The 26,660-nt window shown below is 49.3% G+C and overlaps 1 protein-coding gene across 7 annotated transcripts in view; it reads right to left on the bottom strand.

The window, feature by feature from the left end:
* FHAD1 (forkhead associated phosphopeptide binding domain 1) overlaps positions 1 to 10,532 on the bottom strand; it is a 122,417-nt gene extending 111,885 nt beyond the window's left edge. For all 7 annotated transcript variants that reach the window (XM_030326293.1, XM_030326292.1, XM_030326298.1 and 4 more), the window contains exons 1-2: positions 10,479 to 10,532; positions 7,349 to 7,455 (exon numbers count right to left, since the gene is read on the bottom strand). In XM_030326293.1, coding sequence (XP_030182153.1) covers positions 7,349 to 7,441 — 93 coding nt within the window. In that variant the 5' untranslated portion in view covers positions 7,442 to 7,455; positions 10,479 to 10,532. The remainder of the gene's footprint in view (positions 1 to 7,348; positions 7,456 to 10,478) is intronic.
* Between the last annotated feature and the right edge of the window lie 16,128 nt (positions 10,533 to 26,660).

Genomic DNA, 26,660 nt, shown 5'->3' with positions numbered 1-26,660 from the left:
GAGTGGAACCTTGTGCCCCGTCGGTGGGAATGTAAAAAGGTGCAGCTGATGTGAAAAACAATATGGTGGTTCCTCAAAAAATTAAGAATAGAATTATCGTGCGACCCATCAAGCCCACCTTTGGGTATACATCCAAAAGAATGGAGAGCAAGGGCTTTAAGAGATACCTGTACGCCCTTGTTCATGACGTTATTTACAACAGCCCAGAGGTGCAAACAACCTGGGCATCCACTGACAGAGGAGCCGATAAGCAAAATGTGCTGAAAACACGCCATGGAATATACACCACGGATGAACCACAAGAGGGCAGAAGCTGTCTGAGTCCACTTACATGAGCACCTACCGCGGTCAGATTCACATAGACAGAAACCAGAAGGGTGGTGGCCAGGGCTGGCGGAGGGGGACAGGGTTTTGTGAGACGGGGAGCTCTGGAGGCGGACGGGGGTGATGGCTGCACCAGGTAAATGCATTTAATGCCGCTGAGCTATACTCTGAAGAAATGGCAAGATGGAAACTTCTGTGTTATGTGCGCTTTGCCGCGATAAAAAAATAAATAAAAAATTTTTAAAAAGCGAGCAAAATGCGATCAGCCCTTTTCTATGAGCTTTATCCCCCCTGGAAGCCCTCCACCTGCCGGAGGGAAGGTAGGTTCATAAATGGCTGTGGTGGGAAGTGATCGATGAGACCGGCCCCGGGTTCCGGCTGCCAGCTCTCCAACAGGGGAGAGAAGAGTTTCCCGAGGACAGAGGAGACCTGCTCTGTGTCCGGGCTGTGATCTTCAGGGGATTTCTGAGCAGGGGTGAGAATGCTTCTCCGGACCAGGTCCACCTGTCACCCCGTCTCTCAACATGCAGGGGTTCGCTCATAAGAGAAGCACAAATTGGAATGACACGGGTGCGATGTGTCATCTGTTAGGTCAGTGGAGATCCAATCGGTAGACAGCACGCACCGGGGAGGGTTGGGAAACGGGCATCCTTTCTGGCAGGACACCGCGTCGGTGGACCCCTGGTGGCCTATTTGGAGACGCCCATCGGAGGCACAGATGTTCGTGGCCTTTGACACAGCAGATATACCCACACGTCTGAGAAACGACGTAAACGAGGGGACGATCACCGCAGCCTTGTTTAATAATAATAAACAAGAATACGATGTAGGCTCTGATGGTTGTTTTTTTTTATGTTTATTTTATTTTTGAGAGAGAGAGAGAGAGAGAGCATAAGCAGGGGAGGGGCAGAGAAGGGGGTACAGGGGATCGGACGCAGGCTCTGTGCTGACAGCAGACAGCCCGATGTGGGGCTCGAACTCATGATGATGGTTCTTTTCCAAGAGGCAGCCCAGAACTGGCAGGAGCCAAAGGGACAAGCGTCAACCGGCTGTCTGGGTGCTGGGGTGTGTGTTAGATCCGTCTTGCTCCGTGATCCTGAGATCCCCCGCGAGAAGGGGGTGCAACACGCGAGACCGTTCCCATCGGGAAGGAGCCAGCTGGTAGGGCGCTGTGCACCCAGGGCGGACAGGCCAGGGCGGAGCAAGCACCCCCCCCCCCCCCCCCCCCGTTATTTCGGTCCTTTGCTCTGCTCCTTCACCCCCCACCCTCCCTGCCACAGCGCTGCGCTGCCTTGGGCTGTTCTATAGCTCGGTGTTGGAGGGGATTCAGAAACCTCCCCGGTGTGTGGCCGGGTGAGTTCTCGGGGAGGGGCTGGGGTGGGTCGGCTGCCCACTGTTGAGCTCTTCCTTCTCCTCGCCTCTAAACAGAGTTCACTGGAACAGCATGCACGCTCCTCCGTCGACACAGGGGCTCCCACAGCATCACGAGGGGGGAGCCACGGGTGGCCGAAGAGAGAGAGGGAGGGCGCCGAAGCACGATCCTGGAGCCATCTCCACGGGACCCCACTCCCGACCTGAGTCTGGGGAGCGTGTCTCATGTGAAGATTCCCAGCGGGGCAGCATGTCTAGGGGTTCACGTTTAACAAGCACTCGGACACGTGCGGAAAATTCGACAACTACGGGCTGGCAGGATTTCTTCACTCTGGAAGAACTGAGCCCCTTTCTCAGCGGAGTCTGAGTAACAGCTCTAAACTCCAAAAATCACAGTTCACAGGCCACAGCCAATCACACAAACTAAAATTCGCGAGGTTTATGTCTGAAATGAGCAAGGCTGAGGCTTTTGAACGGTGTGAAATGCGAGAGGGGAGATTCTGAACGGAGCCCCTCGTTGCTAGTCTGTGTGTGGCAGCCAGGCCGGTCATTTCAAAACTTCCAAAATGGAGGTCGCCTCCCTTGCTCAGAATACCCCAGTTTCTTCCCATACGCTTCAGACAGGGTGGCCTGAAGGAGGCCTACTCATTTCTTAAGCTCTCTTCCTTCCCACTCTTCCTTCTGGACACACTGGTTTTCTCTCAGTCCCTTGGGCTCATAATATGCTCCTCTACCCCAGGGCCTTTGCACATGTCCTTCCCTTTCCCCCTTGTCCATTAAGTTGTCCTTATCCTCCATGTTCCTTTTCTTTAGAGCCCCAGTGTGAATAAAACAACATATGTCTCTGTGGGATCCCCTGACTTCGGTGTCTCTCTCCTGGGAGCTTTCTGATTGCACGGACCATGCCTGATTCTGCCATTGCCTTATCCCCAGGTTTGCCTCAGTGCTGAGGCTCCAGGTAAATATTTGTGGAAGGAATGAGTGATAACAGTGGTAAAACCTGGCCCCGCCAACACAGGCTTCCTATTGCCATTGGGGAACCAAACTCCTTACAGGATACAGAAAAAGGTCTGCAGCGCGAAACCCTGCAAATATCAATATTGGTTTTTCCCTGAGCCAGAGGATGACACGTGATTTTTATTTTCTCCCTTACACTTTGCTTTCTCCCAGTTTTTTTAAAACAATAAGCACGTAACTGCCTTCTGTTATCAGAAAAAGTGAATGGTGGCAACATAGAAGGACATCGATGACCAGAACAATCGGTCAGCCTGGCCAGTTGAGTCTAAATCTCGAGAAGTATGACTGCCTATTTTTTAGGACTTACTCAGGTAAGTAAAACAATCATTTTTATTTGCTGGCTGTGCCCTCTGCCTAATTTTGAAGAAGGCTTTTTATTAATATGGATTTCTGAACTTTGTTTAGGGGAATGACCTATAGTAGCACAAATAACATGAACTATAAATCGACTGTTGAATTATTCCTCAGCGTGGACCATAGCTAACCAAGGGCGATTCTTTTTTTTTTTTTTTTTTTTTGATTTTTTAAAATGCTTATTTATCTTTGAGAGAGACAGAGTGCACGTGGGGGAGGGGCAGAGAGAGAGGGAGACACAGAATCGGAAGCGGGCTCCAGGCTCCGAGCTGTCCACACAGAGCCCGAGGTGGGGCTCGAACTCACCAACTGCGAGACCATGACCTGAGCTGACACTGGACGCTTAGCCGACTGAGCCACCCGGGTGTCCCCAAGGGTGATTCTTCTAATCAGAAAGACCCAAGGAAGTCAGCAGAGAAGCGATTTCCACTTTGTCTTGTTTTATAAAACTAGAAAATGCTGTCACGTCTGCGGGTTCCAGGTCTTCAAAATGGACCGGTGTCCCTACAACCCTTTTCAAAGCAAATCTCCTCTCCCAAATCCATTTAAGCTTTGGGAAGAGGATTTGTCTAAGAGCAGACAGAAGCACCCATCAAAAGTCTGCTCACAAAATATTTGGCAACTCGTGTGTCATCTGTTCTCTGGGGAGCCAATATAAGCTTGTGCCTCTGGAAACACAGCTGATTGCTTCATAAATCAGTGCGACTGTGGCTGGCGGTGGTGACTTACTTCTTAAACTAAGTCTGAGGCGCGGGAGGCAGTCAATTATTTTTATACGGTGAATGCAACTCAATTCCTGTCTGTGTAAAAATTGTCCTCATTAGTTCCTTTTTCCGTACGGTTCCTCGTCTCGCCCCTGTCTGTGCACTTTTGAGGATTCTTCTCAGTCTCCATTTTATGAGCCCATAATAATGACCATGGTGTCATTTAGTTAGAAGCACGTGCCAGGCAGTTTCTGTGCATTTCTCATGTAATTCTCACAATGATCCTGTCAGGTAAGTGGCTTATAGGCAGCGAAAATGAGCTCAGAGAGATCAAGTCATTTGCTTCAAGTCACACAACCAGCAAGTGACTTAGTGAGATTCAAACCCAGGCCTGTCTGTCTATCTCCAAAGCCTGTGCTTTTAATTTTTTTTAAGTGTTTATTTAGTTTTGAGAGAGAGAGACAGAGAGAGAGAGAGAGAGAGAGAGAGAGAGAGAGAGAGAGAGAGAGAGAATGAGAATGAGTGGGGAATGGGCAGAGAGAGAGGGAGACAGAGTCCAAAGCAGGCTCCAGGCTCTGAGCTGTCAGCACAGAGCTCAACATGGGGCTCCAACTCATAGACTGGGAGATCATGACCTGAAGTCAGATGCTCAACCGACTGAGCCACCCAGGCACCCCCAAAGCCTGAGCTTTTAAACATTACTATAGTTTTCTAATATCATACTCAGGTTCAAAACACAGATCTCTATTTCTACCTTGGCCAGACAGGAAATAAAACTACCCAAGACCTGTCCCTTGTTATGATAAAGAAGAATCTGCAATTCTTTTCCTTTACCCTGACTGTGCACTGAACGGGTTTTCTGTGTCCTTGTAGGGAGACCACACCATGGATGAGAACCTCAAGGGGAGGTCCACTGACTTATTTTTAAGTCTGAGAGTTTATGATAAACACTCTCAGAAACTAGGAAAAGGCAAGTATAAAGACTTACGTTGCTCTTATCACTTTTATGCAACAGAATGCTAGCCAGTGCAATAAAGCAAAAAAATGAAATTAAGGGTATTCAGATCTCCTTTCCTGAAAGGAGAAATAAAACTGTTTTTATTTGTAGATGGCATGACTGTTTATATATAAAATCCCAACAAATCTATAAAAACTTTCTAGAAAGCTCAGTTACAGTTGCAAGATATCATTTAAGTATACAAAAATCAATTGTTTCTCTATATTGTCAATGAACATGGGGATACCAAATTAACACTATAATACCATTTTCAAGTTTATTTATTTTGAGAGAGAGACAGAGTGGGGGAGGGGCAGAGAGAGAAGGGGAGAGAGAGAATCCCAAGCAGTCTCCATGCTGTCAGCAGGGAGCCCAATGTAGAGCTTGAACTCATGAACTGTGAGATCATGAACTGAGCTGAAGTCAGATGCTTAACTAACTGACCCACCCAGGTGCCCCAACAATATAACATCACTTATAATCATTTAAAAAAAGATAAGATATTTAAGTATATATCTAGCAAAACATGCACAGCGCTGGTATGCTAAAAATGACAGAGTATTTGTGGAAGAAATCAAAGACCCCCTGAAAAAAAGGAGAGACATACCATGTTCATGGATTGGAAGACAATATAGTAAAGATACCAATTCTCATACTGATTATAGGCTTATATACAATTCCTATTAAAATTCCAGCAAGAGGGACACCTGGGTGGCTCAGTCGGTTAAGCGTCTGACTCGATTTTGGCGCAAGTTATGATCCCACAGTTTTGTGGGTCTGAGCCCTGAATTGGGCTCTGTGCTGGCAGCATGGACCCTGGTTGGGATTCTCTCTCTCTCCCCCTCTCTCTCTCTGCCCCTCCCCCTCTCATGCTCTCTGTCTCTCTCAAAATAGATAAATAAACTTAAAAAAATTTTTAAAAAAATTTTTTTAACGTTTTTATTTATTTTTGAGACAGAGAGAGACAGAGCATGAACGGGGCAGGGGCAGAGAGAGAGGGAGACACAGAATCGGAAGCGGGCTCCAGGCTCCGAGCCGTCAGCCCAGAGCCCGACGTGGGGCTCGAACTCACGGACCGCGAGACCGTGACCTGAGCCGAAGTCGGACGCTTAACCGACGGAGCCACCCAGGCGCCCCAAAAAATTTTTAAAAAAATAAAGAAAATTCCAGCAAGATATTTTGTATATATAGACTAGCTTTTACTAAAATTTGTGTGGAAAGGCAAAAGAATTAAAATAGGTAAAGAGACATTTTTTTAAAAAAGAAAAATAAATTGGGAGGAACCGCTCTGCCCGATTCAAGACTTTGCATAACTACAGTAACGAAGACCATGTCGTATTGGTAGAGGGACAGACACCTAGATCCACGAGACGTAACAGGAAACTCAGAAACAGCTCCCCCACAAGTATGGCTAAGTGGTTTTTGACAGTTTCAAAAGGAGTCCAATGGAGAAAGGATGGTCTTTGCAACAAATGGTGCTGGAGCCACGTCATATCCCCATGCAATCAAAATGAACCCGGACCGAAATCTCACATCATATACAAAGACGAACTCAAAATGGCGCATAGGTTTAAACATAAAGTATCTATCAAGCTTTCAGAAGAAAATGTAGGAGAAATCCTCGGGAATCAAGGACCCGGTGACGTGTTCTTAGACATGATTCGAAAAGCATGAGACTTCAAAAAACCTGAAATTTATGTTTCGAAAGTCAGGTAAAATAAAAGACAGCGATAACACGAGTTGCTGGTGAGGATGCAGGGAAACCGTGTCTCATACACCGCTGGTGGGAATGCAAAATGGTCCAGCCGCTCTGGACAACAAGTCTGGCACTTCCTTTGGAAACCATACACTTACCACATGATCCAGCAAGCACCCTCCCGAGCATTTATCCCAGAGGAACAAAAACTTGTGTTCACACAAAAACCTGTGCACAAATGTTCATAAGCGGATTTATCCGTAACAGCCCCCAAATTAGAAACAATCAGAATGCCCTTCAATACGTGAACGGTTAAACAAATGGAATATTACTCAACATCTATACCACGAAATATTACTCAACAATAAAAAATAACAGGTGATCTCAAGGACATTATGCTGAGTGAGGGGAAAAAAAAAACCACAAACGACCTCAAAAGTTCACCTGGGGTATAATCCATTTATATAACATTTTCAAAATGTTATACACATCACAACAGTCTCCGAAAGCTCTAGAAAGGGCGAGAGGCCGTTGCCCAAGCCAGGTACTTCAGACAGCCCTCGCTGTCAGGCCCAGAGCAGGGGTCAGACACCTGCTCCATGCCCCCCTTCTAAATGGGTGCTGGGGAGGGGACAATGGGTGGGACATCTGTACACGTGGCCAGCAGAGGACAGACGGCACATCACACTTTGCCTCATACCCATCCCTGCTACACGTGCTGGGAAGACCCAATATATTCGGCGGTTGGGTTACTGGCAGCACGTGAAACACAGATGTAAGCCAGAGGGTGCGCTTTAGAAGAGCCTGGAATCCACACGAACGAACGGTAAGGCTGCGTGGAGGGGGGCGGGGGGAGGTGCTGGGAGCGGCGGGAACAGCTCTTACCTCTAAAACAAGGTCTGAGTCTTCATGCCTTCCAACAGTAGTGCTTTTATTCAGGACAAAAAAGCCTTCTGCGCTCTTTAGGTAGGCTTTCATACTGTCTGCTTTCCCTGTATAAGGTTTTCAGAAAAAACTCCGTCAGGAAAATGCAGTCTTCTGGCTACTCAACACCACCACATTGAGAGTGGGACGAAACGCACCGTATTGTTCCAAGGAGAAATCAGCAGGGGTAGGGGAAGGTAGACGGACTTCCCCGATGATCACACTGTTGATTCTGCAGATTTCTGAGACTCCCTTTTAAACAGTGACATTTAACGAAGATGAGCTTGGTTCTGACAATCAGACAGGAGACTTTTTTTTTTTTTTTTTTTTTTTACGGGACTCAGAGCACAAACCACCAGTAGCTGAAAAAACCCAACGACAAATCTGAATTCCACTGATAATCGCTGTGCGCCTCCCATTAAGCACAGGGGGAGTTATCTGACACAGCAAGTAATGGTGTTCCTAACCCGCCCGCCCCCTACTAGCTCTGTGACTTTGGGTGAGTTACTTCTCTCTCTATGCCTCAGTTTCCTCATCTGTAAAACGGGATCAAGAATACTCTGTACCCCGAAGAGTTCCGTGAGGATGAAATGCAAACATACGTGTGAAGCATTCAGAGTGGACATCTGTGCTATTATTATTATTGTTCCAAATCTTGGATCTAAAGAATTCTAAGCTTCTACAGAATTCCTGAAACTGATGAGTCAGTCGGTGAGGGAATGGACTTTAAATGATAGTTTCTTTGAATCATCGTGAGTCACTCCGTTCCTTGATACACTTAAGGGAAGAGGGGTGACTTTGAAAGGCAAAGTATTAAGACTCTAGCTTGGAGATATGTCAGGACTCTGCACCTATGTTCCCCCAATGTTTTGTTAGGAAGATGTCCAAGATGCAGGACCGCTGAACGAACTCCTTCCTGTCCACCACCTAGATCCTACAAGTGACATTTTGCTCTTTTTGCTGTACCACACCTCCATCCATCTATCCATTCACCTAACCATTTTATCGCCTGATGCATTTCAAAGTAAGTTCTACACTGGTTTCCTCACATGGAAAAACGTCAGTGACTTCAGTAGGATCCAAAACGCTAATGATTCATATGGTGCTTGGATTCTGATTCGAGATACGTCCAGTCACACAGTGTGACATCCCCCATCGCCACGGCCAGGCCAAGGAACGGAAGTCCCTCTCGTTTCAACTGAAAGGTCCCTGAAACGTGAAGCTGTCGGACTGCGGAGAAAAACAAAGACCCTCTCGTTGTGATCGTACAGAGTCTCGGGTCTGGTTCTACTCTTCATCGACGTCTCCATCATCAACTATTGAATCCCTACTAAGTGCCAGGCACTGTGCTATCCTTTTACACACAACTGCTTCTTTTCAACCTCAGCACAACCCTGCGGGGTAGGTATATTGGTACTGTCCCACTCTACAGTCCCTCTGAGACTCGGAGAGATTAGGGTCACTCAGCGGCAAGTGTCAGGGAGGCAACTCTGAGCCTCTGCGTGTAACTGCTGGACCATCCGCCCGCAGCTCAGCCTTCGGCACGACTCCGCTAATACTGGGTGGGGCAGAGCGGGCTGGGGGGAGCTGCACTGTCCGTTGACCCTTGGGATGTGCAGTAACAGAGAGTCCTTGACAACCAGGATTCCACCCCCTGAAAGGAAGAAAAGACCCCACGGGTGTTGGGGGGAGTAAGAGAAATAAAAATAAGCCAGATAGTTTATTTTCTATTTGTAAACTCCGAGAGCTACAGATGCCTCATAAGTATTGATGATCTCACAGAGTGAGAGATACATTTTGTTAAGTTCACTGTCACTAACAGAAGGGGATAGGCATCTCCTCTTCCAAAAGAACCATGCTCTGTTGTCATCAAATGACTTCAATTATTTACTTCAGCTGCAGAGGGCCACGTTGTCAAGCCACACGTTCAAACCTAACGCAAACCTGGGAGAAACGTCTCTTCTGCAGGAAAACCACGGGAAATGCCACTAAACTGAACCCCAGAACTTGGGCCAGGTGCATGTCTGAGTTTTAGCTCTCACCCCAGAGGTTCCCAGGGCTGGTGCCTTCTCTCTGCTCAGATGTCCCTCCTTGTGGCCACCTGCCACGTAGCCTCGTTTCCTTCCTTGTACTCATCACTCTCTGACATTTTCTTGTTCCTTTCTTTAGTTGTGTTTGTTGTTTGTTTCCCTTTCGCTGAGATGTGTGCTCCAGGAGAGCCAGAACTGTGTTGTTTTTGTTAAGGGACAATTCTTCACGGCTATCTCGTGTTGGTACCCATCTTTGGAGCAAAGGCATTGACAAATTTTGTCCTGTGTCTTCTGCCAGCATCTATAAGCTGGCCAGGCTAACTTACTAGCTCACACACAAGGTAAAACCTCAGACCCTTTGCAGTTCCTGACAGTTTTGCTGGTTACCCCATCTCCAGCACCTGGAGCAGTGTCTGACACACAGTAGGTGCTCAATAAACACTAGCCGAATGAAGGCAAATACAAACGGCACATCAAAGCAAATCTGTGCAGCCAGTTGGCTACGAATCTCCCTATTCAGCGTCTGCCTTAGACATCCTTCTTGGAAAACCTAAATTCCATCTGTAGCTTTTGGGTTGGACGATATTTCTCCACCTTCATCTTGCCCTGTGCAGTCACTCCCCTGCCTGAAAACACGGTAGAAAGTAATTTGAAACGTGTTAAACTCTGTAAATTCGTTCTTAGTGCCCTGAAGCACCAGGCATAGGAAAGAGCAAAAGAACCTCAGTCACCTGCCCTGGCACCCCGCTAATCCCGGCTGTACCCCATCGGATAGCTTAAAGCGGCACATGTGGTGCCAAGGAAGGTTCTGGAAGCTCCCGCGCAGGCTACTTCCGGAGGCAGAGTGGGTGGGGGGCCTGCATTTTAGGGAGGACGGACTGCTGTCGGGACACCTGCTCTGGGGTGCTCCCGGGGACCCAAGTGTGGACCGGAGAGGAGTTCGAGCTCGGGGTGGGTGGGGCCGGGTCCCGAGCCTCCTCTCCAAGCTCTCAACCTCGCAGGGCCGACCCGGTCGGGGCCCCAGGTCTCCGCCCGCTGCCTCCTCCCGGTGCCGCACTCACCTGGCCGGAGGGAGAAGCCCACGCCCAGTCGCCCTCCGAGAGCCCCGCGGGCTCGGGAGGCGCCCGGCCGGCTACCCGGGCGAGGCGGCCTGGCCGCGCTCCCGCGGAGTCTCCAGCCGGCGGCCAGCACCCCGCGCGCCCGCCCGGCCTGTGTACGTGCGTCGCCATGGCAACGCCGCCGGGCCGCCGTGAGGGGCGTGGCCTGCGCGGCGCGCGGGGGCGGGAGGCGTGGGGACCCCGGCGGCGTGCGCGGCGAGCCCTCGAGGAGCCCAGCCTGCGGCGGCGCCCTGGGGCATCCCCGGCCCGCCACCAGGGGTTCCCCAGGCCCGGTTCACAGATGGGGACACGGAGGCTCCGAGGTCACAGGGATAGGCCACGGTTTTCCAGGGAGGAAGGAGCCGACGCGAGAATCCTTCCTAACTACTATCCTTTGCTCTGGCTGGAGGCGTGAAGGCGGGGTGGGAGGGCGAAGGCGCTGAACCCGGAGAAGCTCAGGGGTTGGTAGCTCCTGCCCCCCCGAATCTCTAGTCCTCTCTGCTGCAGACGAGAAAATAGAGTAAGCTGGGGGGGACCACCACCCAGGTGGGATGGGGATGGGAGGGGGATGGGAGGGGGATGGGAGAGGGATGGAGTGGAAGGAACGATTTTGAAAGAATGAGGCTTTTTTCCCATGTGCTGGGAAAAGGATATTTCCAAACTGCCAACCCCACTAACAATGTTCCTGCCCTTTCTTGTCAAAACTGACGTTTATTCATTCATTTGTTCTTCATCTCTACAGACATCCCCTGGGTCCCCAGAGTTGACCTGCATCAGTCACCACTGTCCCTGAAGCCCCCACCATGGGCACCGGGCTCGAGGGAGGAAACATGCAAATCCCAAGAACTCCCGCCACCCCCATGTCACCTGTTTCAGACCAGCCCCTTCTGCAGGGGAGCAGAACAGCCCAGCTGACTGCCTACCCGGAGAATGCTTCCAATCCCTGGCAGGAAATGGCTGGCAAGGTGCCTCAAGAAAAACTCAAAGCGTTTAGGAAAGATGAAATATGGGAGACTCTACCCCAGTCAATCAGAACAAGAGCTAAGAGAGAAATCATGGAAATGGGTATAGCGAAGATGCTCAAACATGCCTAGAGGCTTTTAGCAATGCGGATTCCCCGGCACAGACCCGATCACAGATCCTGAGTAGGCGGATGTGGAGCATGGCCCAGGAATGTGCATTTGTTACAAGCGTGGCAACCCCCTGACTTACGCAGTAGAACTGCAGAGACCTTCCCTGGAGCCTTTCCATAGAAATCTCTTCCAGGGCCTCACCCAGCCTGGAAGGTTCTGCCTGGGTCAATTCTGCACAACCAGAAAGACCCCAGGCATAAAGTTTGAGGAGTGACCACAGAAACTAGGGCCTGATTAGTAATAGCTTCACAGGAACAGAGAGGGTCAGTCTCAATTCCCCAAGGCCTTTCTACCCCAGGGCCTTTGCACTTACTGTTTCCTCTCCCTAGAAACTACTTGCACCAGAGATCTCCTTCACCTCCTTTAGATTTTACTCAAATATCACCTCACTTAAAATTCTTTAAAAAAACAAAACAAAACAAAACCCAATAGAGAAGAAGGAGCAACAAGACAAGAACAAAACAAAATAAAAACCCTGACACTCTATCCCTCTTCTTTTCATGTTACCGCTTGTCATTTCACATATTATCTTATTTATTTATCTCATTTGTCTATCTCTCTGCCCCACCCTCTAGTAGAAACTAAGCTCCACGAGGACAGGGATTTTATTCTGTTTAGTTCACTGCTGGATCACCAGTACCTAGAACGGTGCCTGAGTGCGAGAGTGAGCAGGGGTGGCCCTTGACATCCGCCCACAGCTGCCTGGCCTCCTGCCTTCTCGGGCTGCTGATCTGATCTGTCCTTATCCCAGGACGTTGGCTTGTCTAACCACCTGCCTGGACGGTGGGCTCATGGGAGGCCTGAGCACCACCCCTACCTGCACCCCCACCTCTATGCTTGCCTTTAATCCAGTTCTCATCCTCAATACGAGTGGAGGGGGTAGACTTGCTTACCGCCGGGCAGGCCATGAGCTGAAGCAACCCATGGGGCCCGATCGGCTTTCAGAGGTCATCTCTCAGTGAAGAACGTTGAACTGAGAGCACAGCCGACTTTCAGACCCGCTGGAGCGAAACTGCTGAATCTGGACTCGACTCCCCTCCCCACAACATGCCGCCGTCATCTCAAAGGGAGCGTGTCCCATTTTAATTTCAAAAGCAAAACAAAACACCGCAGTAACTTGAGACTTTATGATTTCTTGGACTGAGAGGGAGTTGTAACTTGCAATTAAACAATGATGGGGGGGGGTAGGGGCGCCTGGGTGGCTCAGTCGGTTAGGCGTCTGACTTCGGCTCGGGTTACGATCTCGCGGTTTGTGAGTTCGAGCCCCGCATCGGGCTCTGTGCTGACAGCTCAGCCTGGAGCCTGCTTCGGATTCTGTATTCCTCTTCCCTGCTCACGGTCTGTCTCTCAATAAATAAACGTTAAAGAAATTAAAAAAAAACAACAATGATGGTTAAAAATACTTCTGAAGGAAGACATAGAGGTTTCTAGATTATATGGGCTCCTTGGTGATGCCTGTAATCAATCAATTTTATTGAGCTGTGCGTAGCTACCAAGGCCATATTGTATCATGACTGACGTACTGGTGTCTGAAGGGCCTGTGTTCAGATCTCAGCTCCATTGGTCCCATCTGTTCCCATACACTGGACTGAATAATGTTAACCGAGGGCTTTCAACTTGCTGGGTGCTGTCTCACTCCTACTTGTGGGTCACTGCATTGAATCCTCGCAATTAAGCACTTAGAACAGGGCTGCTGCAGAGAAGACCCAAAAAAACCATTGGCCACGATCATTATTTCTAGCAAAGCACTCCCATTTTGGCAGGAAAATATGGCTCAGAGACAGGTAGGAATGTGCCCAAGGCAGTACAGCTAAAATATCTGGCAGGATTGGAATCTAGATGAGTATGACAGGAAAGGTACATCCCCCGGGACTGCAGGCGACCCAACCACAAGAGGACCCACGCTCCCCCTCATCTTGGGACTGGCCAGGCTCCTGTCTGCCCTGAAGGCCCCAGCTGGCGGTGCCCGAGGCAGGGAGGGAAAGGAGCCTGACCGAGAGAGGGCAGTGGGGGCAGGCCTGCCACCAAACTTGGCCTGGACCCTGGGCTTCCTTTCTGGGGGCCCTCTGCCCCCGTGGAACCTCCTTCTGTGTGAGCCACCGTCTCTGGGCTGTCCTTGACTGGGGAGGGCACACCCACTGCACCCCCTTCCCAGACCTGCCTGTCGTTCCTCCTGGTGCCCTTGTATTTCAAATCGAAATGAATGCCGGCCCACCAGGAGGTGGGAGGTTTGCCCAGGCTCTGTAGGGTGAGGGAGAGCCAGAGAAAGTGCAGGAACAGGGAGCAAGGGAGAGCAGGAGGGAGAAAGAGACCAGGACCAGCAGGAAGTAGCCAAGCAGCATGACAGATGGGAGAGCAGCCGGCCGGCTGGAGGCTCCACAGTCACTGATAACCTGGCCCTTCAGGCTTTGGAAAAACGGGGTTTTATTTTTATACACACACACACACACACACGCACACACTCACAAAAATAAATGCAAACCCCAGAAAGGACACCTGGTTAACGGAGGGCTTCTCTGCAGCTCTCCTCACCCTTCTCCCCTGGCAGAACATGTGAAACCATGAAGGTTTTTCTCAGGTGGATTCTTCCATTGCTGCCTTGGTGTCTCTTGCAAATCTGTCGCCAAAGTCAACTCCCCTTGGTTCCTCGGGCTTTGCCACGGGAGTGGGCGTGTGCCTCCTGTTTGTAAAGTGTGCTGATCCTGGATCCCACCGCGGGTGTGGTCTGCTGATCTACTCTGTCTGTGCCTCACTTCGGCCACCTGCACAGGTGCGGATAGCAAGGCCCGGGTGGTGAGGATTCAGGGGTTAGTGTGTGTTTACTACTCAGCTGTGCCCAGCACAACAGGCTCCCTCCGTGAGTGTTCGCGATTCTCATTGTTGGTTTTGTTTGCTTGTTTCGTTTTCTGGCTGAGGTGGGAGGATGGCCCAAGGTCACAGACACCCTGGGGAGAGCTCTGATTTGCATCAAGACTCAGTCCCGACTCAGAGCAAACCCGACCTCTGAACAGCCACACATCATCTTGCCCCTTGCCCCGGGATCTTTCTGGGTGTGGGTGTCAGAGACAGGCTGAGCTCCCTCCCCTGGTGACCCCTGGAGGGATTCCCAACAACCCACCTGGTCTCTATGGGGTCGCACCTGCTGGACAACTCCATAAAGTTCTACTTTCAGGCATCGGGCCAAACAAACCTCTGCTAGTATTTCGCGGGTGACAATGAACCTTTATGAATGTAGCAAGAGCAGCTAACGCTTCTCTAGGCTTGTTAGGCACCAGCCACTATACCGTGCGTGGTTTATTTAATTCTTAGCCCGACCCATTTTACACAAGGGGGCGCTAGTCCGGTTATGCATCTTGAAAGAGGTCAGACCAGGATTCCACGCTGGCTGTTTGACTCCAGAGTGCTTCATTTTTCTGGTAACCTTTTTATCGAAGAACAGCATAATTGGAAACATTACAAAGTGCACCAGTCATGAGCGTACCCTTGAAGAATTTTCACAAAGTGCATGTGTTCACCTGGCCAGAACCCAGACCCGGAAGCAGATCGGCCACCGTTAGAGCCTCCTGTGCTCCCTTCGAGGCATTACCCTCCCGCCACCCTGACCTCCAACGTCATCGATTCGTTCTGCTTCGTTTTGAGCTTCATCTAAATGAACTCTACAGATTCTATTTCCTGCCTGGTTTCCTTCACTCAGCATGATGTTTGTTCACTCCCCGTGATTCGGCCTTGTTGTCTGATGGCACGGGCCCCTTCGTTCCCCTGCTGTACTGCATTCCCCGGTGGTAGTCATCTATTCCCGCATGACAAGTGATGACAACCTTAGTGGCTCAGAACAACACATGCTTATCACCTCACAGTTTCTGTGGGTCAGGAACCCGGCCACCGCTGTCAGCGGCTGCACCAAGGGGCTGGCCAAGGCCAGGGGTCTCATCTGAGACTCAGGTGGGGAAGGATCCACTGTCAAGGTCATGTGGCTGTTGGAAAGATTCAGCGCCCTGAAGGTTGTTCGACTGAGGGCCTCACTTCCTGGCTGACTGTTAGCCAGAGGCCCCCTGTCTTTGTTTGCTGTGTGGGCCTCTCCCCGAGGTGGTGGCTACATCAAAGCCAACGAGAGTCAATGGAGGGAGTCTCCTAGTGAGGTGGGAGTTATGATCTCATGTAACATAATCACAGAAGTGACATCGCCATCACCTTTGCGGCCTGGTGTTGGTTAGAAATATGGTACAGGTCTCACCTGCGCCCAAGGGGAGGGGATGACCCAGAGGTGTGAACACCAGCCATAATTGGGACCTATTGTGTACCTGTGGCTTTTGGTATGCCTAATGCACGTATCTCCTGGATATATAGCTAGGAGTAGAATGGCCGGGCCATGACCCATGCGCCCAACTGTAGAAGATTCTGCCAGACATTTTTCCAAAGTGCTGGGATCATCTGCCACCCTTGAGCAGTGTGTGAGCGTTCCAGCCAGAGCACCTGCTTTTTTTTTTTTTAATGTTCATTAATATTTTTTTTGAAAGAAAGAGAGACAGAGAGTGAGTGGGGGAGGGGCAGAGAGAGCGAGGGAGACACAGAATCCGAAGCAGGTTCCAGGCTCTGAGCAGGCAGCACAGAGCCCAACGTGGGACTTGAACTCACGGACTGTGAGATCACGACCTGAGCGGAAGTTGGACGCTCAACCGACTGAGCCACCCAGACGCCCCGCATCACTTGCTTTTTTTTTTTTTTTTTCCAACGTTTATTTATTTTTGGGACAGAGAGAGACAGAGCATGAACGGGGGAGGGGCAGAGAGAGAGGGAGACACAGAATCGGAAACAGGCTCCAGGCTCTGAGCCATCAGCCCAGAGCCTGACGCGGGGCTCGAACTCACGGACCGCGAGATCGTGACCTGGCTGAAGTCGGACGCTTAACCGACTGCGCCACCCAGGCGCCCCCATCACTTGCTTTTTAATGCTATGCTCCTCTCTCTCCTTACAGGGGCCAGTGTGACCTGGGATTCCTTGGGACAGGAGGTCCTAAACCTGGCCCCATGTCAGAATCACCAAATTTCTGGCAGGAATCCTTGTATTCTCCACCGATATATCCCTGGTGCCTAGAGCATCCCCTGAGGTAGTTGGGCTCAGTAACCTTTTTCGTTTTGTTTTGTTTCTTAATTCAGTGAATGAGTTTAGGAACTGTTGCTCAAGAAATAGGCCTCAGGGAGGGTGTGAACTTCTGAAATCGGGAGGAAACTTTGATGTGTCTGAGCCCCTTGCATTTTTCTGGGAAGAGGGCCCAGAGCCTTAACCAGAGTCCTCCCAGGAGAGGCTAACAGCCACTGTGATTGGATCCAGTCTGGCTTGGTTATGTGATCACAGTAAGAAACAGCTGGTCCTGGGCAAGGACAGAGTTTAGAAGTGAGAAGAGAGACAGCGCTTGCTTGGAGAGCTCGCAAACTGACCCCTCGCCGGTTTTGACTTTTGACCCATGGCGACTCTGGGTACGGCGAGCCTAGCCACTGCCTGGCCTCTTGGGGCCAACAGCAAATTCCAGGAACCTCAGTTTCCTTCTGCCGAAGCTGACAGGAGCCCCACCTTTCCAGCAAACCTCTCACTTTACCTAGTTTGAGATGACCTCATCGTTTGTCACCCTCTCCCCTGTTTTCTGGAGGTTTCGCAGCATCCTCCCGCTGTCTGCATTCTTTTATCGTTTGAACAGAGCTCCTATTTTCTGTTTTGGGTCATTCCCATCACATGCTTATTATCTTCCTTTCCGAGAGCAGATCAACCTCGTGCCCCTCTAGACGTTTCTTCTCGGGTTTCCTCTGAATCATTTCATTCGGTCCAGATAACGTCCAGCTTTTCCGCCTTCCTCGCCGCACTCAACATAGACCCTCTCTTTTCCCCAGAACAACCGTCCTTTCTTTCCGATCCCTCGCTGGAGTCCTCGTCTTTCACCGTGGTTTCTGACTTCTCCTGACAACGGATTGTTTTTTGAAATTTAAGTCTCAAAGATCATCCCTTCTAATCTGGGTCTGAATTTGGATCACCGTCAAGAAGCAAGGAGGACAGGAATGTTGCTGGGTAATTAGGATCCTCAGCAGAAGGGCTGAGCCTTCCAGAGGGCGTCAGAGGGACCTGGGGGGAGAGAGAGGGAGGTACATTCTTCTGCTATGGGGTGGCACTTGGAGCGGGGAGGGCTCAGGAAAGGCTCTTTTAAGAAAAAGGAGGCATTTTACCTGCATCTTGAAGGATGGGTAGGATTCCAGGTGGCAGAGCAGGGAGAGAAGATTACATGGAGGGAAGAAGGGGCATTGGGAACAGAGGACAGGCTAGAAGACTGGTGATCAGGGAAGCTAAGTATGTGGTACAGAGTAGGCGGGGAGGCCAGGTGCTGACACTGGACACTGAAGGCCCATGTCAGCTCTCAAATACGTTTGTTTGGCTCTCGTAGTGTGTTAAATACTTTTAAGTAGTTGCTGAACGGCTTGGCCTCCTTCTGTGGAGTGACAGAGAAACCGATTCCAACTGGCTTCATCATGAAAGGAAATTCACTGGTTGCCATCAATGAAAAGTCTAGGGGGAACGGCTGGATTCAGGCCCAAGTGACGTCATCAAGCCCTGGCCTCTGTCCAGCTCTCAGCCACGCTTTTGGCCATGTGGATCCGACCTCAGACAGAATCTCTGTATCATGGTCACAAAAGGGCTGCCACAGCTCTAGCCCTTGCATCTTCTTAGCTTTGAATCCCACGGGGAAGAGTGAGAGTCTTTTCCCTAAGGTTCCCCCAAACACCTCACTGCTTCTCATTTTCTATGACTGGGGAATATATCGATTCCTGAGCCAATCCTTGAGGGCAGGAGACTGCTCTGCTCCGACTGGCTGAGCTTGGGGGTCCACACTGGCTTTGAGAGAGCGGATGGGGGAGAGGTGTGGGGGGATCATAACACCATAGTATTTTATTTTGTTATTATTTTTGAATGTTTATTTATTTATTCTGAGGGGGGGAGGGGCAGAGAGAGAGGGAGGGAGAGAATCCCAAGCAGGCTCTGTGCAGAGGCCAACACAGGGCTCGAACTCACAATCCGTGACAGCAGGACCTGAGCCGAAATCAAGAGCCCAACGCTTAACCAACTGAGCCGCCCAGGCGCCCTGAGGGACCACTTTAATTTACGTTAAAATCTGGATTAATGCCTTTTCTTGGAAAATGGGAACCCAGGCTGTGTTCTCACCCGTAGATCAGCTGTCTGTGGGGGTGGAGGAGGGGTCGCCCTCTTTAGACACGGTCTGTGTTCTCCCCCCCCCCCCCCCCCCCTGCCCACTGCCCACATATCCTCTCTGGCCTCTGGGAGCACTTTAGTTTTTATCCCCAGCATAATTTGATTCTGTAGATAAATCTGTTTTTCCCACCAGAAGGGAATCACCAAAAGCACAGATAACTCTCCCTGTGCTCTCATAAACTCCCGAGGACAAATGCCTGCCGTTTTTGATAGTCTCATTCCTCACTGTTTTATTTTATTTTATTTTTTTTTTTTAATTTTTTTTTTCAACGTTTATTTATTTTTGGGACAGAGAGAGACAGAGCATGAACGGGGGAGGGGCAGAGAGAGAGGGAGACACAGAATCAGAAGCAGGCTCCAGGCTCTGAGCCATCAGCCCAGAGCCTGACGCGGGGCTCGAACTCACGGACCGCGAGATCATGACCTGGCTGAAGTCGGACACTTAACTGACTGCGCCACCCAGGCGCCCCATCATTCCTCACTGTTTTAAAAAAGATTTAAGGGATGCCTGGGTGGCTCAGTCGCTTAAGCGTCCGACTCTTGGTTTCAGCTCGGGTCCTGATCTCACGGTGTGTGGGTTCGAGCCGCCGCGTCGGGCCCTGTGCGGACAGCGCAAAGCCTGCTTGGGATTCTCTCTCTCTCCCTCTCTCTCTCTGCCCCTCCCCCACTTGTGCTCTCGCTCTTTCCAAAGAAATAGACTTAAAAGAAAAGGTTTAACGCGTAGTGATTTCAGAAGCTGCATCTGACAATTCCAGTATGTGAAGTCCTTGGCGTGGGTGGCTGGGCGGGGACCTCAATCTATTATTTGTTGCTGGTTCGTACTGGCTTGTTTCTCAGATGTGTAGCGATTTGATTGGGATCTCATTTCTGATCGAAGTTCACCTGTGGGAATCCTGAGGGGTCTGATCCCTGCTCATCGCATTTTTGATGCCCCGGAGATTGATCAGTAGCAGCCTATGCCATCCACTCCCAAGTCCCCATCAGTTTTCTTCTCCCAGTAACTTTTTATTTTTAGTTTTAATTGTGGTAAAATACACATAATGTAAAAAGCACCCTAGCCACGTCCAGTATGTTCACACTGCTGTGTGACCAACCTCCAAAACGTTTCTATCTTAAAGAACTGTAACTCTAGGGGCGCCTGGGTGGCGCAGTCGGTTGAGCGTCCGACTTCAGCCAGGTCACGATCTCGCGGTCCGTGAGTTCGAGCCCCGCGTCAGGCTCTGGGCTGATGGCTCGGAGCCTGGAGCCTGTTTCCGATTCTGTGTCTCCCTCTCTCTCTGCCCCTCCCCCGTTCATGCTCTGTCTCTCTCTGTCCCAAAAATAAATAAACGTTGAAAAAAAAAATTAAAAAAAAAAAAAAAAAAAAAAGAACTGTAACTCTACACCCATTAAACAGCAACTCCCCATCCCCCACCCCCAGCCCCTGGCCACCGCCCATCTATTTTCTGTTTCGATGAATTTGACGAGGTGCGTCGTGTAAGTGGAATCTTACGGTGTTTGTCCTTCTGCGACCGGCTCATTTCACTGAACGTCAGGTCCTGAAGGCTCATCTGTGTGGGAGCTGGTATCAGAATTACCTTCCTTTTTGATAATATTCCTCAGTGACATTCCATTGTAGGCAGGTACCACATTCCGTTTATCCATTCATTCGTTGGCGGACGCTTGGGCTCATCGACTTCTCAACTAATAGTTTTAGCTTTCTTTGAGGATCGTGCTCGAGATCCACTATTTCCTTTGGGTTGGCTAAGTTGTGATTTTTCTGATTGCTACTCCTTTGGTAATTATTGGTTAGAATTCTTCTAGAAAGAAGGCTTTTCCTTCACCAACTATTTGTTTATGTGTATCATAAAACACAGTTTGTTCAGGAAAGGCAGAATAAATGATTGGTTCTTCTCTTTTATGTATCAGTATTCAAAGTCAGGAGCAACTGCTAAAGTGACTGTTGAGTTTTTAATTTTTTTTTTAACATTTATTTATTTTTGAGAGACAGAGAGAGATAGAGCAGGAACAAGGGAGGGGCAGAGAGAGAGGGAGACACAGAATCGGAAGCAGGCTCCAGGCTCGGAGCTGTCAACGCGGGGCTTGAACACATGAACCATGAGATCATGACCTGAGCTGAAGTCAGATGCTTAACTGACTGAGTCACCGAGGGGTCCCTGATGAGTTTTTAAAAATATCATTAGGAATCTTTTTTTTTTTAAGTTTTAATTTATTTATTGAGAAAGAGAGAGAGAGAGAGAGAGAGAGAGAGCGCAGAAGTGGGGGAAGGGCAGAGACAAAGAAAGAGAATCCCAAGCAGGCTCCACGCAAAGTCTGACGCAGGGTCTGAACCCATGAACTTCGAGATCATGACCCGAGCCGAGATTAAGAGTTGGACTCTAAACCAACTGAGCCATGCAGGCGCCCCTCATTAGGAATCTTTGATTCAAAAATCTGTAGCTATGTTGTAGCCCATTAAAGTCATTATTTAGTTTGATGATCGATCACCAGTGCCATCTCAGGGGTCCACCAAGATAGGCTCTGTGTCCTTTGTTTTTCCAGGTGGAAACCACACAATATTGAATTATAACCCCATGTTTGTGTTGCATTGGGGTGGTCTTTAGGCAGACATCTTTGCTGTAGTTTTCCTTCCCCAAACAAGGAAGTTGGACAAGACGAGCTCTGGGTACATTCCTGTTCTAAACTCTACTTTCTACAGCATTTTCACACATAGCTTACTCATTGGACTCTCCCAGTCTTGTGGCTCAATCCAGTTGTCAACATCTCCATTTTACACACGTGGAAATTGCCCCCTGAGTGAGAATATTTTTTCCAATTCCCCGTACTGAATTTTCCCCCACTAGACTTCAAGCTATGGTTCTCAGTCAGGGATATTTTGCATCCCAGGGGACTCGTGACAATGTCTGGAGGCATTTTTAATTGTCACTCATGGGAGAGGTGCTACTGGCATCTAGCTGAGAGAGGCCAGGGATGTTGCTAAACATCCTGTGATGCACCGGACAGCACCCCTCCCCACCCCCCACGTCAATGTCATCCAGTCCCAAGTGTCAATAGCACCAAAGCTAAAAAACCCTGAGTTGAATCAATCCATAGAGATGCAGTCATATGCCTTTTTATCCAATGTTTATTCAATGAAAGGATGTATAAAAATGTACCTATCTGAGGATTCAAGCGCACACGAAATGGAATGATGGGACGCTCTGTTCTTAGCATATCCACAGAACTTAGCCACCTGATGTTCTCCTACGTTTCCCCTTCAGTCTTATTTCTGGTTCCTATTTTGCCCCTGGAGACTGTTCTATTATTGGCCCAAGGGAAGATTAATGGACAATTTTCCCTGCTTTCAGGCCAATAGGAAAACTTTAAGCCTTGATTTCTTCCCCCCCTTATCTTGGGAAAGAAACATCAAAATCAAGTTTTAGCACAAATAGCAGTCAGCTTTTTTGGTCCTGTTTCTTTGCCATTTTGATCGATTGAATGGATGTTTTCAAGAAGCTTAGCATTATTTTTTAGAAATCGTTAAAACTATTGCACTCTTCTGCTCCCAGCTTCTCCCGTATCCCTTCTCCTGCTGCATTCGTGCTGATTTAAAACAACCCACTTGGTGCTGAAATGAATTTACCACGGGCAAGTGCTAGAATGGTGTGCCCTTTACTGATCGAAAAGTCAATTTGTGGGCTGGTACGTTGAAGCTGATTTTTAAAAACACAACTAATTTGTCAGAAGCAAAACGCAGCATTTGATCTTATTTTATGATTTTATTTTACTGGCTCAATTTTTCAACGTTAGGTAAGGCAGATGTATTTATTCTCTTGCCTATTTCAAGTATTCACACCCTTTCCCTTATAAATACATGTTTGCAGTTTATCATAGTTGCTACCACATTGTTACATTATCTTTCTCTCTTTTGTGATGTATTGAAGTCCGCACTAATAATTTTTCTAGACTGGACATAACTGCCAAGATGTTTTCTAAAATAAGACATCTTGAGGATAAAGACTAAGAATGTTCTCGGGTTTAAAGTTTCCATGCACCGCTCACATTTTATACGGTATTGAGCCCAGCATATCCCTGAGAAGCACGCTGTATTATTGACATTGGGTTGTTTTTTTTTTTTCTGAGAAGGCTTTCAGCTCAGAAAAGATCATGCCATAATTTCTGCTTCAAATTATATTGTAGCTGTTTTATTTTTTTATATATCTTTCATTAGTATGCTTTTAAGGAACCTAAACTTTTGAAAAATCTATTTGAGTTTGTAAATACTATTGACTATTATCTTTCCCACATCCGTTAAATTACAGTTAATAAATTCCAGTGCAGAGTTTTAATGCGCCGGGTAAGGGACTGGGGATGGAGGAAAGAAGGAGAGACCTGTTTATATCATGCCATGCAGAATTAGATTTATAGTTCTGGACTGGGAAGGGATAGGAAAACAGTCTCTTCTTATGTAAAAGTGACAGTTTTTTTTTAAAGGAAAATGGTAAATAGCACACTTGGGCCGATATCTAAGGATGACCATTTCTTTTTTTTTAAGGCATTTTTAAAAATGCTTATTAATTTTTGAAAGGGGGGAGGGGCAGAGAGAAGGAGACAGAGGATCCAAAGAGGGCTCTGAAATGACAGTAGAGAGCCCTAGGCAGGGCTTGAACTCACGAACCGTGAGATCATGACCTGAGCGGGAGTTGGACACTTAACTGACCGAGCCACCCAGGCACCCCAACGAGGACTGTTTCTTGCTTTTTTTTTTTTTTTTTCAACGTTCATTTATTTTTGGGACAGAGAGAGACAGAGCATGAACGGGGGAGGGGCAGAGAGAGAGGGAGACACAGAATCGGAAACAGGCTCCAGGCTCTGAGCCATCAGCCCAGAGCCTGACGCGGGGCTCGAACTCCCGGACCGTGAGATCGTGACCCGGCTGAAGTCGGACGCTTAACCGACTGCGCCACCCAGGCGCCCCTGTTTCTTGCTTTTTGATGGAGCTGACATCGGGTAGCCAGGCTCTATCCGGGTCTGATTCTCCCCCTGTAGAATTCCTGGGTGTGGCTCAATCACCATTCCCTGTGGCGTAGTCCACGAAAGCTGACCACGGAGGAGGTTTGTGGGGGAGAAACGTTTTGCAGCCACATTGGTTTGGGAAATGCTATATCCTGCAGCATCTGCTTGGAGATTCATAATGTGCATAAGCACATGAGAGACTTTCTAGAATTCTCTGCACTCAGATATCTATGTGGCTCACTCCCCACTTTTCTTCAATGTTGCTTCCCCAGAGACTTGCCCTGTCCTCAGATAGGCGATCGTCTTTTGCTTCACCTTTCTGCACAGGGCTTCTCGTTTTCTGACATTACAGCTCATATTCATTTATTTGTTCATCATCTGTCCCCTTCCACCCAGAACATAGCCTCTGTGTCAGCGGGGACTGGGTGCGCGTGTTTGCAGCTTATCCCTAGCACGTGGCCCACAGTAGATGCTGAGTAAAACTGTGCAGAATGAATAGACTTTGTCTCATTTGTGGATTCACAAATGAGTTTAATCAGGGGCTCTTTTTTGCTTCCACTCATTAGAATCCAGGGGGGGAAAGCTTGAGGAATAACCAGGGGAGAGGGGCTCTAAATCCTGATTAACTGTGGCCTTCCTGGCACTTGCTTTCTTAGTATGAGCCACTCAGTGCTGTGTACTTGGCAAGCTGGTATTGGGCTGGAAAGCGAACAGAATGGACTGACTTGTCCACCATCCGTGATGGGAGTTGCTGTCTGGTGAACCGAGGAAGAGAGCAACCTTTGGCCTCAATCATCCGCTTATGGCTTCCCCTTGGTCAGAGCTGTAACCAATCTGAGAAAAGTGAAAATAAAAATCGAGCACAGGCAGAGCGTCCTCTACGTGCCCAGCACTGTCTACAATGCAGAGGCAGTGCCCGCCTTCAAGGACTTTGGCTACATTTAGGCTCAGAGCTCGAAAGGAGAATTTATTGGGAGGACACGGCATCTCTTATGGAAGGAACCCAAGGGCTGGGCCGGGCTTCCCAAGGGACAAGGACCAAGGGCCAGAAAGTCATCAGAAGACAGCTATTTCTGAGGGTTTTTTAAAAAAATGTTTATTTCTGTTGAGAGAGAGAGAGAGCGTGCGCGTGCACAAGCGCGGGTGGGGCAGAGAGAGAGAGGGAGACACAGAATCTGAAGCAGGCTCCAAGCTGTCAGCAGAGTCCGATGCGGGGCTCCAACTCATGAACCATGAGATCGTGATCTGAGCAGAAGTGTGACGCTTCACCGACTGAGCCACCCAGGTGCCCCGTCTCTGAGATTATGGTTCACGTCTGCCTCTTTCTGCTTCTCCCCTTGCTTCACTCATCTGTGGCCCATCATGATGGCCCCCAAATCCCTAAGACCCCATCACCCAAGAGCCTCTGCACCCATTGCAGGACCAACCAATTCCTGGGAGAAAAGTAGCTAGCACAGCTCAGCTTCTGATTGGTTCTTCTAGGTCATGTGGACACACACCTCAGGTCCAATCAGCTGAGGCCTGAGAGACTGGTGCTCACGTGACACCAACGTGGCTGCTGAGATTCCTCCTTTTGGGTGGAGGGCTAGGTGGGAATTGTCTCTGCTCTTTCTTGGCCCTGGGGCTTTTTAGTTCCAAGAACAAGTGTGTGGCTTCTTGAATTTTCTCCCATATCTCTGTCCTTTTATATTTAAGAACGGAAACATGATGACCGGGCAAGGGCTGGAACTTTATTCCGGTTTTGAGTTTTTATTTTTTTTATGGTCACAAGGTAGAGAGCCCTGATAGGTCTGGACCAATGAGCAAACAGGCTGAGTGTGCCTTGGGGAATTTTGAGGTGAAGGTGGTCCCCACTTAATATGGTGGGTAATTTTTTTTTTTTTTTTTTTTGCCTGTCTGGCACTGTTCAGATCTCCACCCAATAGCCAACGTTCCCAGCTAACATTCTCCTCGCCTTTCCTGTAGACGGAGGTGAACCCAGCCTCTGCACGTTACATGTGATATGTAACAAATGCCCACAGACTTGGTGGCCTAAAACCAGCAGCAGCTGGGCCCAGAATTAGGTCCTGATATCTTTTGGGGTTACCGGTCAACGCACCACAAGCCCCAAACCTTTCCCCCCCCCCCCCCCCCCCCCCCCCAGGAGGGTCTAGGCGGGGCGGACACCTTGCTAGGTGATCTACCAGAGCCCAGATTGAGGGCCCTTACAGCAAGCTGTTTCTTAGCTCATGAGCTATTCTCCTTTTCTTTTTCTTCCTGTTTGTCCTCTCAGGAGGAAGCGTGAAGAGTAACCAAAGATCAAGTCCCGCCCACAGATACGAGGAGAGCCACAGGCGGGCTCAGCAGCGGGCTGGGACCAGGCAGGCCAGCCCTCTGGTGTCCTAGCCACGAAGCAGGCCCTCAGAGCTCCCTTTTAGCAGATGGATTTGTATAAGGAAAGTGAAAGTTTGGAATTTAGGCCCTGTTGCCAACCCCGAGATAAGGAGGTGATTCACTTCCTATCTGCTAGGAAACACGCAGGGCCTCAGGATGGCAACCATGCAGAATTCATTCTTCGCCTAGCCATGCAGACTCCACTTCAAGCTCACCAATACCAGGAAGGCACCCCTGGGCCCGGGTGCGTCTTCCCAGACTCCCCCTCCACGGTCAAGACCGTGACCCCAGACGTCGCTCTTCCTCCCCTCTGGTTCGGCCTCAGCAGTCTGCAGTCCCCATGGACATTCTCTTTCGTTGGACTGCTTTCCTGGGCTCCCCGGGTAGGCAC

The sequence above is a fragment of the Lynx canadensis genome, chromosome C1 (assembly GCF_007474595.2).
Source record: "Lynx canadensis isolate LIC74 chromosome C1, mLynCan4.pri.v2, whole genome shotgun sequence".
NCBI classification, from domain to species: Eukaryota; Metazoa; Chordata; class Mammalia; order Carnivora; family Felidae; genus Lynx; species Lynx canadensis.
The sequence above is the reverse complement of the archived record's forward strand: the minus strand, read 5'-3'. Positions and strand labels throughout refer to the sequence as shown.